At 36.7% G+C, this 17,124-nt stretch overlaps 1 protein-coding gene across 2 annotated transcripts; it reads right to left on the reverse strand.

The window, feature by feature from the left end:
• Positions 1 to 336: 336 nt before the first annotated feature.
• On the reverse strand, positions 337 to 16,509 carry Glipr1 (GLI pathogenesis related 1). Of its 2 annotated transcripts, XM_015482984.2 has the most exons (6): positions 16,195 to 16,509; positions 15,207 to 15,449; positions 8,808 to 8,920; positions 3,851 to 3,936; positions 779 to 805; positions 337 to 675 (listed from the first exon to the last, which is right to left on the reverse strand). In XM_015482984.2, the coding sequence occupies exons 1-6, from the start codon at positions 16,366 to 16,368 to the stop codon at positions 521 to 523; spliced, it is 798 nt and encodes a 265-aa protein (XP_015338470.1). In that variant the 5' UTR covers positions 16,369 to 16,509; the 3' UTR covers positions 337 to 520. The 2 variants fall into 2 exon arrangements, with proteins under 2 accessions (XP_015338470.1, XP_048660838.1); XM_048804881.1 differs by lacking the exon at positions 779 to 805.
• Positions 16,510 to 17,124: the final 615 nt, after the last annotated feature.

A 17,124-nucleotide genomic window follows, 5' to 3' on the forward strand; every position in this document is an offset into this window, starting at 1 on the left:
TCTCTCCCTGATTATCCCTTCTTACAATTTTGTTTTATTTTAAGAGTAAACAGCTCATAAGCAGAAAATCAAGGCCTCTGAAATCAAATACTTCAGTTATCAAGTCTGAGGAAGTGTTAAACCGGAAAGATACCAAATTGCAAGAGAACAGGGAAACCAGGTACATTGAGCTAAAGCAGCATGTAAGAAGCACCAATCACTGGAGTTAACTTAGAATCACATAAGTCTAGCTCATTCATTTTATAGATTTGGAAGCTAAACTAAAGCACAGGAACTAGATTACATATGGAAAGCCCAGTGGTGGCAACCTGAAAACAATGCTTATTCATAAAAAAGTGCAAAGTAAAGATGAGTTTATTCTATAATTAGGAAGTTGAGCCATTTTTATTTTGAGCAAGTCTTTACTGCAGCAGTGTATTTTTTTAAAATAATGTTTTAAAGTGGAAATTAGAAATACACCCAATTGTTACTTTTTTTAAAAAGCCATATGAATAAATCTCTCCCTCCCCCCCAGACTGCATTAGTCTAAAAGACTTAAATTAGGGTATTTTTTCTTTATCCAAATGGTAATTATAACGGACATTATTAGAATTATTGAATTAGCAATAAGAAAGAGAGATGTGTATCTGTTTCGTAAAAATATGGGCCAGGCTGGATCCACAAGAGAGTAGTAACCTGTGAAATAAACATAGAAAGTCCTCTGAGACATTGTTTCTCATAATGGAATGATATAAATTACATAGTGCTTAATGAAACAATTTAGGATGTGTATACATACGTGTGACCTTGTCTCTCTTTGGATTAACTGTGAAGTCAGGGAGAATTAAAAAAAAAAAAAAAAGTTAGGTACAGGTAAGATTTTTATTTAAAAAAAAAAGAAGTGTAACTATTGACTTCATTGCAGTGATTTTCAAAGGTGATTTAAGAATTTTTTATTTATATATGATAGCAGAATGCATTACAATTCTTATTACACATAGAGAGCACAATTTTTCATATCTCTGGTTGTATACAAAGTATATTCACACCAATCCATGTCTTCATACCTGTACTTTGGATAATAATGATTATCACATTCCACCATCATTAATAACCCCATGTGCCCTCCCTTCCCCTCCAACCCCTCTGCCCTAATAGAGTTTGTCTGTTCTTCCCATGATGCCTCTTCCTATCCCACTATGAATCAGCCTCTTTATGTCAAAGAAAGCATTTGGTTTTTTGGGATTGGCTCACTTCACTTAGCATTATCTTCTTGAACTTCACCCATTTACCTGCAAATGCCATGATTTTATTCTCTTGTATTGCTGAGTAATATTCCATTGTGTATATATGCCACATTTTTTTTTTTTAACCATCTGTTGAAGGGCATCTAGGTTGGTTCCACAGTTTAGCTATTGTGAATTGTGCTGCTGTAAACATTGATGTCGCTGTGTCCCTGTAGTATACTGTTTTTAAGTCCTTTGGGTATAGACCGAGGAGAGGGTTAGCTGGGTCAAATGGTGGTTCCATTCCCAATTTTCCAAGAAATCTCCATATTGCTTTCCATAGTGGCTGCACCAATTTGCAGTCTCACCAGCAGTGTATGAAAGTACCTTTTCCCCCACATCCTCGCCAAAAGAATTTTTTTGTCTTAACTGTACTAACATTGTATTTTTAAGTCTGCTCTTTATATGAACTTTTTATACAGAGGAAACTATCTATTATAAATAGAAAATTATCTTACATAACTATATCCTTCAGATAATAAATACAATCAAGAGTAAAAAAAATTTAAAAATTTAAATCATATTAGAAATAATCAACATGAGCAGTTTATCAACATATTTTTCTTGAGAATGGGTCCTTCCCTGAGAACAACGATATTGTGAATGCTGAATTAATACTAAAGGGACAGTAGCTTCTTTCATCCATTCCAGTTTATCACTAAGTCATCATTAGGACTTTTGGCTTATTAAAAGCAGTAACTATGCGCTTTTTTTTACTGAGCTTTATTTAGATTTTTTATTTCAGAGTACTGGGAGGAAATAAGTCCCACAACTGCCTTTAGCCTTCTTGATTTTTTGTTTTATTAAATGACCTTTTCTACACCAGTTGTACATCAGTTGCTCTTGGGTTCCTGTAATGGAAGCCATCAAGTACCTAGCCCTCTGGGCACTTGTGAGCATCTTTGAACATCATCATACCTGGGAGTGAGCTTTGTGCTGAGTTACCATGAAGCTGCTAACCTAACTTTTTGCAATTATATCCATGAATTCAAGGGTGTGATATTCTAATTATTTTTTTCTTGTATATATTTTTAAATATTCAACAAATATACATCTTAATATACATCTACTAGCTAAAATTACCTTTGTATCACGGGTATGCTTGACATATGTTGCAAAACAGTTTGGTATGGCCTCTTGGTATTTATTGAACTACAGATAGTATCTAGAAGACTATGAACAATTTTTTTTTTCTGGTGTTTGCCATAATTTGTGAGTTGAAATCTGTTAAATAAAAGGTTTTATCTAACTTTACCCTACTACTCAGACTTCAGGATAAAAGGTGGGATGGGGATGGTTATCCTTTCATTTTTTAAATTATAAATCCTGTCATTCCCCGCTAGTGCAGAAAAATGGAATGCTTTCAAGGAAGCCAACATTTTACAGAAAAATTGAGTTTTCTGAAAATTAGTGGCAGAATTAATCTGGAGGATGCTATGGTAAATGGGTGATATGTTTTACAATATCTTGTAAATATGCAAGTTAGCATGTGCTTTTACCCTTAGGAGTTCAGGGATTTTCATTCTTGGACTAGAGCTTTAATCTGAGTTTTATCTCCCAAGATTAGAGACCATCTCAAGTTTAGAGCTCCAAAGATCAAAAACAAACTGTCAGCAATATTATTGTGATGGCATTACTAATTATGTAGAAACTTTAAAGGGAAAACATGATTTTACCCTAAGTTATTTCACCAAACCCATGAGGTGATACTATCAAGCACATTTTATAGTTATGGAAATAGGTTCAGAAAGTTGCCTGAGGTCACAGTGGTAGAACTGGACACTGAACTGGAAACTGGCATATGGTTCTAAAATCTATGGTTTTAACTCGTATATTATACTGCCTAATGTGGAAGAAACTTACACACGGATACACACTTGTGTATACATGTATGCTTTGTTGTAACACCCTAAAAGAATTTGGTTAACATGTTGTTTTCTCAGAAGAGATTAGTTGCATTTTGGATACATGTTACTGGGTTTTCCTAACAAACTTGATGTGAGTGGAATAAACAAACAAACAAAAAAATGGTTGGACTGAGGGAAAAATAACTGGCTTAGAGAGTTGATCCAGAAAGTGCCCCTATGCCTGGAGTAAGGTTTACAGTTTAATGTTTACAAATAGGAAGGAAACAGCAATTTAATAGAATCCTAATTTTTTGTGTGAAAGAAATCTTAGGAAATGTAAGCAATGCAACATTTTTTTTCCAAATGAAAATTTATGCAGTAAAACTTGGCTCACTGTCCTATCCTAAGCATCCCACCCTAGCCCTGCTGTTCTGAGCAGTTGAGTTTGTTACAGATAAAGGCACAAAGTATTATGCGATTTGCACAATAGCTTACTCGAGGTTTTCCTTCACACCATGAGAAAATAAAGGATATTTTAAAAGATCTTCTTAAAGAATATCTCAAATTTTTCTTAAACATATTTATTTCTAGAACGGTAAGCCATGGGGTTGGTTACTCCTCGATGCCAATTTCCTCGAAAACAGCTATTAGGATAAAATAATTACACTCTTAACCGTAGAGAAAGGCATAATAGTTTCTATTCCATTATTTCATTTGTGGATTGTTCCTTTTACTCACCACAGAGATTTTGTAAACATTTGTCATCTGGAGGACAAGCACTGCAGGTGTATCCCTTCTGGTATGGCCAAGTTGGGTAATTTCCTCTGTAAAGCAGAAGCCTGTCTATTAGTAGAGTTTTTGTTTCCAATTACAATTTACTGTGAATCCTTGACCAGATCTAGAATGATAATAAGGTGGAAGTGAAAATTATTGAGAGCTTGTAAGCAACCAGTAGTTAATAAAATGTGAAGAAAAGGAAATAAATGGAAAGCTACTAGTATGTGTAGGGTTCATTCAATGGCCCTCTTAATTTACATTATTTCACTTCTGACAATTCTGGGAGGAAGTTATTTTATTTCTGAGGATCTAAGAGATTAGTGACTTGCCCCAAATCACAATTTACACATACCTGAGTCAGGAGGAAAACTAGATTTGTCTGACACCAGGGCTGTGCTTCCTCTACTGTTCTCTGGCCTGAGTAATTGCTGTCATCCAAAAATCTGCCCATCTCATGAAAGCTATCATGGCCTGTATTTACTCTCATTATTCAACCTAGCCACCATAGTTTTTATTGGATAGGAAATGCCTTTCAAAATACACACACACACACAGGAAATTCTGAATTACAGGTTGTTTTCACATAAAAGATGATCTGTGAATAATAGCTAAATATTGGTCATTCACTATGTGTTAGGCACTGTTTTAAGCATCCTTGAATGAGATAATCTTCACAACATTTCTATGAGGATGTTACTGTTTCTTATTTATCCCTATTAGATAGCTAATGGCTTAGGCACAGTACAAATAACTGACCAAAGTCACTGATAGAAAGTGAAATTATATATATATATATTTTAGAGAATTTTTTAATATTTATTTTTTAGTTTTCAGAGGACACAACATCTTTGTTTGTATGTGGTGCTGAGGATCGAACCCGGGCCACATGCATGCCAGGCGAGCGCTCTACCGCTTGAGCCACATCCCCAGCCCCCGAAAGTGAAATTATATATAAACATTTTATATTCCCATGAGCACCTAAAGAGTAGCAATGCTCACAGGCTTGGTACATTATATCAGCAGATCTACCATTGCACTAATTTTTTAAACTCTGCTTTTGGAATGCAGTTCTTCTTCTTTGCCTTTTGATAGCTTGGTAAATCCTATGGACTCTTTCTTAAAATAGGATGATTTTTAATTGCATAAAATACATAGGAATGTGGGAAACTGATTAAACAGAAATGAGCATCAAAATGTTGAAAAAAGAATCATAGAAATATGTGCTTTTCTATTAAGTATTAAACCAGATCTAGCAGGTTCTAATATTGTAAGTAGTTTCAAATCAATGTTAATCATAAATATTTTTAGGTGTCTGCAGCAACTAGAGTTAATGTGAAAATAACTACTATTTTCAAAGACACAGATATTGTTAATACAGAGTCACAGTGCTAAAAAGCCTAGTCTGTTGTCTTCATTCAAGTGGAAGGAATTGTAATTTTTTTCTGAACCATGTTCATGAACTCCCGTCCCAGTAAAACTATACATTTAACTCTAGTGTTAAGAAGCCCCCAGTTCGAGGCTTTATATTAACACCTCATTTTTTTTTCAATCCAAGTATATGTTCTAATCTCATTTGGCTTCACATTATTGGTTGCTTCAGAAGTGAAATTTATCCGTGTACTGTATAATCAAAGCAATATAGTAGAAATTCTGATAGCAATCACAAAAGATCCAAATTAGACGTTAGTCTTGGAATATCTTTCATTGTTAAAAAGCACAATACTCATTAAATTGTTTAAATTCTAGATGGTTTTAACAAAATCATTTATGCTACCTTATGCTTCAACTATGCATTCCAAACTGTAAAGGAGAAGGAAAACATTGCTACTTAAAAATAAGCTAAAAACAATATAGTTGTGAGTTGTAGGTAAAGTGAAGAATGCATTTGGGAAAAGCATGCTACTAGAAAGACCTGGGTTTGTCTAAGTGAGAGTGATTATGACAAAGAGATCTGAAGTATTCTATGGAGTGAAGAAGCAGAAAGCTTTAGTATTTTTTTCTAGTACCTTGAGAGAGAAGATTGGGACATTGGGGAAGAGAAGTTAAATATGATTAAGGGTTCCCAAGGCAGAGATGGCCAAACCATACTAGCTACTGTTCTTGTAATTAAGGTTATTTCCTCCTCTGTGTTACAGTCCTGTTCTCCACTAACCACTCTGGGTAGAGATCTGTTACCATGGCTTTGCTGAATGATGCCCAGGGGAATGAAGAAGAGAGAGGTACAGGTGACTGGAGAATTAAGCATCCTATTCCCCTTCTGAGGCATTCTCAGAAACACTGGGGAAATACTGGATTATGTGGAGTGAGGGCGTATGGCTTTGAAGATATAAGAAAAGGCCTCAGAAGGCAGAAGGAAATGAAGACCTTCCTAACTGGCCCCTCTGTCTTCTGCCGCTCCAGTTCCTTTTCCACACTTCACAGACTGATCTCCAGATTTAAAGCAGATCTCATCATGAGTCCCCTATTTAAGATACTTTGATGGGTTCCTCTACTGACTTGACTAAGGTTAACCCTCGCCATGATCTACAAGGCCCTGTGAGATCTCTGCTGCCATCTTCCCCTTGGTTTCATTTCACTCAATGCTCTAACACCCTGGTCTCTGTCCATGCTTCAAACTTGCCAAAGTCCTCTCCATGTAAGTTTTGCAGTTGTTCTCCCCTCTGCACAACTCTTCCTGCAGTTCTCACATCTGATTCCTTCTCATTTTTCACACCTAAGCTAAAATTATCACAGAATGTCCTTCCCTGATCATTTTATTTTAAACAGGGCCTTTTCCAGTGGTAGTTCCTATTAGAGTATTATTTATATTCTCTTAGTTTCCCCATTATAATGCAGTCATATATATTTATTGATCTGCCTCATAAATATAAATAAGGGCAGAGTGCATCTGGCTTGCTCTTCTTTGAAGTTTAGTAAAGAAATATTTGCTGAATAAATGAATGTATGAAGCTAACTCAGTTTTTTATAGAAACATAACTTCAAACATAAGTTTCACAACAATATTTATAACCAAAAGTAAGTAAAGTGATTCTGTACTAGAATTCACACATGCAATTAATAATGAGAATAAAAATAATAAATACTTATGAACAATCACCAGTGCCAGGCATTATACATACTTGGTGTTTTTACATAGCTTTCTATGACTCTTATAGCTACACTAAATATAGATGCTATTATTATTTTGACTTTTTACAACAAAACAGATTCAGAGAATTAACTAATTTGTCACTGGTCACATGGTAAGTTAACTGTACCTTAACCATTAAACTGTCATGAAAAACTATCACTGGTTGAATTAAGGTTTTGTCTACCTTTTCTTTGGTTTTCCTTATTTTCCAACTATGGAATCTTAAGTCAAAGTTGTTCTTTTCTGAAGGATACTTGATTTTAGTTCCCTTCCCTCCAAACAAAACTCAAGGGCAACAAATTAAAGAAAACAATGTTACATATGTGGCGAATGGTTAAAAAGCCTTAAAATATAAACAGCTAATATCAATCATTAAGAAAACCACTCTAAAAGAAAAATGGGAAGATCATATGATTTACCAAGAAGGAATATAAATAGACAATCAGGTGAAGAGATTTTATCATCATTAGTAATCAGAGATGCAAAAGAAAACAAATATAATTTCTTTCAAGTTAGAAAATACTTATAATGCGCCAGGGTGTGATGTTGCATGACTATAATTCCAGCTACTCAGGAGGCTGAGGCAGGAGGGTCACAAATTCTAGGCCAGTTTCAGTAACTTGGTGAGACCCTAAGCAACTTAATGAGACTCTGACTCAAAATGAAAAATAAAAAAGAGCTGGGGATGTGCCTCAGTGGTTAAGCAGCCCCTTGGGTTCAATCCCCAGTATAAATTGAAAATAAATGATGAAAAGTAATTTGGTAAAAGGTATTAAAAAGTTAAAAAGGGTCAAGTTACTAGTATTACTCCTAGGAATTGTAGGAACATAAAAGTGACTGAATATTTCTGACTATAGGTGTTCATCACAAAGTACAGAACAATCTAAATTCTTCACTGAGATTAACTGTTTTATTAGCTATCAAGAGCACAAACTGAGATAGACAGCCAGATCAGAGGCCAGCCAAGACATTTACTAACTGTAGGACAGGGCAGGTTATTCCCTTTGCCCATGCCTCAGTTTCCTCATCTGCAAAACAAGATAAAGGTGTAACTTTTTTTTTTACATTTCCTAAACTTTTAATGAAGATTAAATACATGTAAATTATTACTCAGAACAGTGCTTGGCATGTTGTAAGCATTATATAAAACATCAATGATTTTATAATTATTGAAATTGAGTTTCAGGTTTAAATTAAGTGACAAAGACATGGTATAATTTTAAGTAAAAAAAATACAAAACTTGTATTTACAGCATGGTAACAGTTTTTTACATATGTTTACAATACACAAATGTACATACCTATACATGTATCTGGGTATGTTATGTGTGTGTTTATGTGTTTATTTTAAGGATATGGGTAAGGTCACTTCCCACTTTTTCCAAAGGGTGAAAACATTTTTCATTTAAAAACAGAACTACCAAAAGTATGAAGTTATATAAATTGAAGAACTTTAGTTCTTTTGTTTAGAAGATTCTATAAAATTTGCCAAATTTTTAACAAACTAATAAAAAATTGTCCCATCTTGTGTTATTACCATATCAGACTAGTTTGTGTCCCTGATAAACACTTGAGTATTGCTGCTTTTAAAAATATGTGTATTTAAAAAGAGTATAGAAACACAGAAAAAAGTACCAGAATGTTAATGGAGTATATCTCTGGGCAGAGTAATTAAGAGTTATATTAATTTTCTTCTCTATACTTTATTAACTAGATTTTCTAAAATGAAGATGAATACTTTTAAAATATAACATTAACTTTTAGAAAGAGGTTAATTCAGGCACTTACGCTGGTCCATAGTTGCATATAAAATGTGCTCCATTGGAAAGACTTTCAAAGCCAGAAACTCTAGGGCAAAACTGTACTGCACAGCCAACCTTGTAACTGTCTGCCCAGACAACCTGAAAATAAATGGGGATATTAACACAGAGGAAAATAGTGAAATGAACATTTGGGTATGATTAGGCCTTAAGCAACTTAATAAGACCCTGCCTCAAAATGAAAAATAAAAAGAGCTGGGGATGTGGCTCAGTGGTTAAACATGGTAAGCTATATTTGCTCTATTTAGTTAAAGTACTTACTACCAAGGAAGTTTCAGGTGCTCAAAATTCAGCTGGAAACAAGATCTATAATTACTGTCATTGGTGTTGATGGTGGTAGTCTGTGTGTATGTGTTCGAGAGAGAGAAATAAACATATAAACAAGATAATTTTGAGTTACTACAATGAAGAAATAAAACAGGGTTAACAATGAAGAGTCATCAGTGGGGAGAAAGGGGGCTGATTTAACAGGGGTGTTCAGAGAAGCCATTTCTGAATGGGAGGCATTTGAACTGGGACACGAACAATGAGGGTACAACATAGAGGCTAATGGTTTAGGAGACCACAACAATGAAGAAAGAGCATTCTGTAGAGCCCTGTCAGGAACAAAGGCCCTGAGGCAGCCTTTCCTTAATATATTAGACTGGCAGAATAAAGGCAAATAGAGCCTGATCTACTGAGTGGGGGAGAGTCATAGACAATTAGCTCAAAGGCAGGGGAACCAACTGTGGAGATTCTTGTAGGTGAGTGACTGTTTTTTTTTTTTTTTTTTTTTTTTTATCATATCTTAGCAAGAACCCAGTAGCAGTTAGGAAGTAAAGACATTGAAAAGAGCATGGTAGTAAGTGCTTTAACTAACAAAGAGGTAACTTTGGAGGCTATTTCAGTGTTACAAGAATGAAACATGGTAACTCACACTTGGGTGATGGCATTCCTGAAGACTGATCAAGTTCATGGCTCAGCTTAGAAGCGTAGGTGGAAGGATTTGCTTTTATTATGGATGTGGGAAGCATTTTGGTTTGATCTAAGCAACATTTATTGAGATGTTTCAAACTAGGGAAGAAGCAAGGTGGTAGAGCATGGGTAACAGTTCTATTCAGGACATTTGCTGGACTTAACCATTTTCAGTTCAGTGAACAGTGTAAGGTTAGAGGTATAAAGACATGAGGCTAGATTACATCACATAGGCAAAGTAATAGATTATGAAAAATTAACGCAGAGCTTGGGACCAAGAAAGAGTCAAGAGCAGCATATCAGATGCAAAAGTAGTCAGTGATGTGGAGGGAAATCAAGAGTGGAGACAGCTTCAGGGAGAGCAGCCTGTGCTGGGAAATTGGATCCATGCTCAAAAGAGCTCCGTATTTGGTTAATCAAAACTGTTGCATAATCTAGCACCAGCAGTGGGACTTTTCCCTTGCTTTTTGAATGAAGGAGTATACATTTTCAGTTTGCACCAGGCCCCACAAATTATGTAGCTTAACCTGACAAAGAGTGTTTGGTGTCATAGACGACTAAACAAAGTATTTAAAGAGTCAGTAGCTGAAGACAAGCCAACAATTAAATGCATTCCTTTTTACAGCGGTACTGATTTACATTTTAAATCATTTTTTTTACCATAGTTTGTTGAGTAATTTTGTGATAAGAATTGTGCTAAATATGGGGGTGTAATAGTGGATGAGCTAGAGCCAGCAGGTGCCTTTGCAAAAATATAGAGGAAATCAGTCCTGCAACCATTACATAAGAGTGTTGACCATCGTGAAGGGTTCTAAGGGCATATGTAGCATGGAGCCCTTTTCCAAGGAAGCAAGTTGGAGCTGGAGAGGGCAATACTTCACGTGAACCCAAAGAGGAAAAGATTCGTTCACAGAATTAAACCATGGCCAGGGTGACTGCAGAAAAAATTTATTCCCTGGGAAAATAGTGAAGAGTGAGGGGAGAGGGGGGCTGCGGATGCAATATGAGTTCCCCCAGGGTTTACGTGTGGCATCAGAGGTGAAGGAGTATTTAGGGACGTGATCATAGTACCAGTGAGGACAGCTGCTTTTTCAGACTGTCTTTTTCTCTTGGTTTGACCACTGCAGAGGATCTGGAAAGGCATTTCCAACATCCCAGAGAAGAGGAGCAGGACCCTCTTTTATAAAGGGATAGTCCCTTCTCTGTGGTCTAAATGGAGTATTTCCTGAGGAACATTTCTCTGCATATCACATTCCAAGGAATCCTCTACAGGGAACCCCGGCCTACATAGGCATAGAAGTGGCTTAGGCTTCCATCTTACTGAGAGAATTTAGCTTTTGGAGTGGCTATTGTTCCCCGGGTTTGATTCTTAAACTTTTGCTTTTCAATTATTTCTGTTTTACTTTGAAATTTTCTGAATTTTTATCTATTGCATTTCAAGCTGATTTTGCATGGGATGATTTGCAGAATTTGGGGTTCATCTCAGAACCCTGGCATCAAACTCACTGGAATTGTCCTTAAAATCTATTTCTTCCGGTGATTCTTCCACATGCTACCTGGATTCAATGTGGTCTCTGTTCCTGGCTTTCACCTTAGCTTGATATGTTTTATCTTTTGGTCTTTGAGTACTTCCTTCCATAGAGTCATTACATCTCAAGTATTTTTAATGTTTGTAATACTGTATCTTTAATGCTATTTTTGTCCAAAAGTATACAAATTTTAGTTAGCATTTATTATATGTTTTACTTGGTATGTTAGTCAACTTTCTGTCCCTGTGTCAAAAATACCTTAGAGAATAAGGAGGAAAGGCTTACGGTGGCTCATGGTTTCAAAGGTTTCAGTTCATGGACAGTTGACTGTTGCCTTTGGGCCTGTGACAACATACTAAGTACATCATGAGAGGAGCATATAATAGCCAGAATGCAAAGAGAAAGAAAGGAAGCAGCCGAATCCCAATATTCTCTTCAAGGGCATACCTCTCAATGATCTAACTTCCTTCCACTAGTCCTCAATACTAAACATTTTACCAGTCTCCTAATACCGCCACAGGTGGTATTAACCTTTAACACATGGGAGACATTCAGGATCTGAATTCTAGCATTCTGCCCCTGGTCCCCAAAGACTCATGTCTGTCTCCTATTGCAAATACATTTAGTCCATCCCAAGAGTCACCGGAGTCCCAAATATTTTAATATTGTTCAAAAGTCCAAAGTTTCCTCTGAGAGTCAAGGCAAACAGCTAAGAGTCCCTACAATAACACTAATAAAAAATGGCACAGGATATACAGTTCCATTCAAAAAGAGAGGACTAAGTGAAAAAAAAAAAAAGGAATTAAACCAACACAAGATTTAAAACTAGCAGATAACATCAAATCCTATCATTCCCTGTCTAACATCTGGTGGACAGGGTGGTGTGATGTGAGCTCCGAACAATTTGGGCAGCCCCACCTCTGCCATCTTGGGGTTGTAATATGGCCCACATGACCACCCTCACAGGTTGGCTTTATTTGCTGCCTCAGCTTCCCTCAGCAGGCATTCCTCGTTCCTGGCACTTCTAACTTCCTGGGGTCTCCATTATGGTTTGGCTCACTCTCCCAGCTTCATGTATCATTCTGTAAGAGACTGCTTTCAGGGGCTTGCACACTATCACACACCGTCTGGCCTACCGGGCTTTACTTTGAAATCTTGGTGGAAGCCTCCGTGACACCCTAACTCTTGCATTCCGCATGTCTATACACTCACCATCACACTGACCACTCCAAGAACTGCTGCCAGCCTGGGTTGCACCAGACACGCTTAAACCATGGCTCCAGTGTCCTCTGAGTGCCTTGATGACTGAACAAGGTTAAAAAAAATTGGGAAAACAATTCCCTGAGTGGCCCTGTGTCAGCAGGGTGCCATGGGGCTTTCTTCTCAAAGGAAAGTCTTTGAAATTATTTTATACTTTTTAATACCTGACATCCTGTGATGGGTAGGATCTGCCTTTTCCAGAGATGCCCTCAGGTCATCTTTCCAAATGGCCCTGTGCAAAGCACTTGGCTTCTTTTTAATAGTGTTTTGACATCTATTTTCTGTAGATGGGAGATTGGGAGCTAATTTTGCCTGATCACAAAGTACAGTAAGGACAGTATATGCCCTGAGCAAGATGCTTTTAGAGTGTTTTTCCATATGAAATCCATCCAGAACCTAGGGATTCTATACTTTCTAACAAGTTTTGCATCAGGGGAACCCATATGGGAGAGCCATATCTCTTTTTTTTTTTCTCTAACAATTTCTTCCCACCATCTTTACCCTTTCAATTCTCAGCATGGAGCCATCTGAATCATTATCAGAAGCATGATAATATCATAACAGCATAAGACCTGCCAGAGAAATTGTGAAATTTTCATTGTTGCATGAGAGTGTAAGAGTGTAAGAAAAATTTCAGGAGGGTGAATGTGTGGGGAAATCGAGATTAAAAACAAAAATAAGACGAATAGTGCCATCTAGTGGGAAGCTCTGGCACTATCAGACCCAAGTAATCTACACTGCCAAACTGTTCTCAAATTTTTCCAAAATGGACTGGCAGCAACAAAACATATGATTTGATTGATCTTCTATATTACCACACTAAAATTATTCCTTAATAATAGGCTGTATCCAGTGAATATAAAGCTAAAGTGTTAAATTAACATGTCAAGAAATATTAAACCTTTTGTGGGGAGATAATTTATCTGAATTTATTCTTTTTATTTTGTATAACCAGCCAACATGGACCAAAATTTATAAATAGCTCAATTTTCAACAGAAGATGAGGATAAGTCAGGAGTTACTATATCCACTCGAGGTAACTTTCTAGCATGAATTTAAAATGGCAATTGAGTGATCTTGAATCTATCAGCAAGATTTCTCATAAAAATAAAAATGGACTCCTAATCAAGCTATCAGATCCTTTTCCAATATTACTTCTGGGAAACTAGCCCATGGATGGATCTAACCTTTGTTCACTGCCTTCAAAGTACAAATCTCACTCCGGAGTCCTAGAAAACAGAGCCTAAGTCAACAATATGCTAACACATTTTTAGGGCATAATCTCAAGAAAAGTGGGAGGGAAAACATGTAGGGAATGAGACAGGGAAGGAGGGATACAGTCTGGATTGGTCCCTAGCCCTCAGAAGTTGGTCATATTTTGGAAGAGACATTATGTGTAAATGGATGTGTTACAGTGCTTGGCTAGTGTTGCACAGTTACTGACAAGGTACCAATGAACAAAGAGGACAGAACAACTCTCCAGCCAAGGGTGGGGTGTGTGTGCAAGACTTCATGTAGCAAGAAAAACAGAAGCTGGTTCATGAAGATTGAGTCAACTGAAAAGGAAAACAATTCCAGGCAAAATTAACAAGGTGTAGAAGGTATATAATGTGTATGAATGAGCCTGGTACTTCAGATGATTGACAAGTAGCTCAGCATGCAAAATATATAGAGGTTAGAATACAGTTAAATTGAGAACAGACTCCTAACCTCTGCATGCATATTCAAGTAAGGCATAATATCTATCATTACAGGGAGTCAAAATAAGAGAAGGAAACTTAAATTTATGCCACAGAGGCCTCAGATTTGAGAGATGGATCTTCCCAAATTAACTGAACTTATTTGTAAATTGTTGCTTTATGTCTAGGTGGAAAAGAGAGGGCTAATATTTTAGACACAAAATAGCTATTAGAACCCCTGCTAAATGATCTTAACCTCTTCTCATTAAGAGACCACCCTATTCTGCCCCTACTTGAAAAGAGGACTCTACTCATGGGGAGAGGCCCAGAGATCCCTAGGGTCTGGGAAGACAAAGCTATAGCAACCACTTTCACAGTGACTGTAGGATTTAGTTCTCTACATTGAAGACCTAATTCAGTTCTCACCACAGACCCATAAAGGGATGATATCCAAACCAACAGGACCAGAGAGGTTAAGAAGTTACCTCTTCAATATCATTTAGCTAGTAAAAGTTCAGATTCAGATATCAGATGTTATAAGGTTTTAAATAATATAATGTTTGCAAGTTATCTCATACAGTACTAGTATTTAGTATTTTTCCAGATTGATGGTCCTCACATATCACTTTTGTCCATTTAACTAAACTTTTCAAGAATTATTTCCTCTGGTATTGGAGTCTATTCCATTTATTATTATCTTTGAACTAGGACTGTTATGTCTACTCACACATATTTACAGGGGCACTGGCCTTCTTTATATTTCCTAATATCAGATTTCAGTTTTCTCCTCCTACTTGAAAAGATGGTTTCAAAAACACAAGGGGGCAGTGCTGGGGATGTGACTCAGAGGCAGAATACTTGCCTAGCATGCCCTAGGCCCTGGGTTCAATCCTCAGCTCCACAAGCAAAACAAAACAAAGCAAAAAACCATCAGGCAATACTTACCTGAGTGTAATGACCACAGACTTTTGTGCATCTTCGGGTGTTGAAGTCATAGTCTTTAATTTCATTATACCAGTTTGAGATGGCTGAAGACTCCGAAAATAAGGATAGAGACCCAGTCCAGATATTTTCTCCCAGTGAAGTGAAGTTTGGGTGCATCTTGTTTGATTTCAGCTGTGGGTTATGTCTAAACTGACAAGTTTTTGCCCACGCTTTTGCAATTTTGGCTAGTGCTGGGTCCCAAGTCTGCAAAAGGAATTATTAAACAATATGGGAGTCAAGAATGGAATCTTCCACAACAATGTAAGTGGTGTGATCTAGCAGGGATTTAAAAGGCACATGAGATGTGATGCTATGTAAATCTTCCCTAAACACAGTCTTCAAGCAATAATTAGGGCTGAGGAAATAACGATAATCTGGTTTGATGGAATTTAGCATCTAAGCCAGGAAGACAGACCAACGTTTCACTGAAGCCTAATTATGTGCAAGATAGTATATACTGTTTCACTGTCTATGCAATTTATTAGCCACAACACCCCTCATCTGAAGAAGCTCAGAAAAGCTACAAACCAGCTCAAAGTCACAGATCAGGGATTCAAACCCAGAATCAAAAATCCCATCCTTACCCTAGAATCCACATTGTCTTCCTGAGAAGGCAACAGAAAAAGTGAGCTTAGAGTCAAGAAAAGAAAAAACAGAAACCGAAAGAATCCTATTAACAGGGAAGAACATAACCAAAAAAATAAAGAAGTCTCCCCAAGATGAGGAAGGAAAGGGCCCCAAAAGAGAATGACACTGCTCTTGTGGTGTTTGCTTTTGATGTGGTGAGTAAAGGGCTAAACTGCATTTTAATCACGGATTGTGAATTTACAGCACACACTAATCATAAGCAAAAAATCATCCAAGATTACCAAGAATATGTCCCCAAAGTTAATACCTGAGCTGTTTTTGATTGACTTATGCCACAAATACTGTTTTTTTTTTTCCTTACCATGTATCGCATGTCCCTGGCTGTTGGAGTCACCTCTGATCGAAACTTGTTATGTATTCGAACACACTCTTTGATGAAATCTTCATTTTCAATATCTGGCAAGGTATTTACCTTATATGAATAACTATAGACAAAAGAAATCAGCCAGGTCATAGTAGCAAGTGTGACCCGCATGCTCAGTCTGGTGGGCACAAAGCCACAGGGAGCTAAATCCAGAGCCTGGGTTTCTGAGAGAATTCTCCTCTCTGTCTTCAGCTGCCAGCTTCACAAAGCGTAGCTGACTTCAGCTTTGAGCAAACGGAAAACAGAACATGAGTTCATCACAAGTTTTAAGAAATGGGTTTTTCCATATATGGTTTGTAGCTGGTTTTGCAATCTTAACCCTTCATGTCAGTGGTTCTCGGTGACACAGCACCTATTCCAACAAGTATTCTTGCATAATTTTTTTGAGACTGAATCAGACTGTTCAGATTTTGTTCTGAGTTGGGAGGTATTTCCAAAGGAAATCCAAGAGTCTCCAGAAATAACAGTCTCCAATTTTTTATGGGGGTTGTGGTAATTAAATAAAAACATATCTCTGGTTTCTGTGAATGACTTGCAATATATTTTAAAAAACCTTTAAGACTCATCTCAGCACAAAGTGGTGAGAATAGAATATCTCTCTCTTATCTGAGTTTCCTTTATCATGATGCCTGAAACAGCAGACAATACCAAACCCTATATATACTATGTTTTCTCCTATGCAGAAGTAACCATGGTAAAGTTTAATTTATAAATTAGGTACAGTAAGAGATTAACAATAATAACTAATAACAAAATAGAAAAACCATAACAATATAATGTAAAAATTTGTCAGCATCACTACTCTTGTGCTTTGGGACCACTATTAGTAAAATAACACAAGCATTGTGACACAACGAGTTGATCTGG

The sequence above is a fragment of the Marmota marmota genome, unplaced genomic scaffold (assembly GCF_001458135.2).
Source record: "Marmota marmota marmota unplaced genomic scaffold, marMar, whole genome shotgun sequence".
Taxonomy (NCBI): domain Eukaryota; kingdom Metazoa; phylum Chordata; class Mammalia; order Rodentia; family Sciuridae; genus Marmota; species Marmota marmota.

Excerpts from the sequence above, each read along its gene's own strand:
- Glipr1 (XM_015482984.2), bottom strand. The coding sequence starts at position 16,368 with ATGCGGGTCACACTTGCTACTATGACCTGGCTGATTTCTTTTGTCTAT. Across the intron at positions 15,450-16,194 it reads CCAGGGACATGCGATACATG|ACTTGGGACCCAGCACTAGC; the intron begins GTAAGGAAAAAA and ends TTCCTTTTGCAG. Across the intron at positions 3,937-8,807 it reads ATATGCAACTATGGACCAGC|AGGAAATTACCCAACTTGGC; the intron begins GTAAGTGCCTGA and ends TCTGCTTTACAG.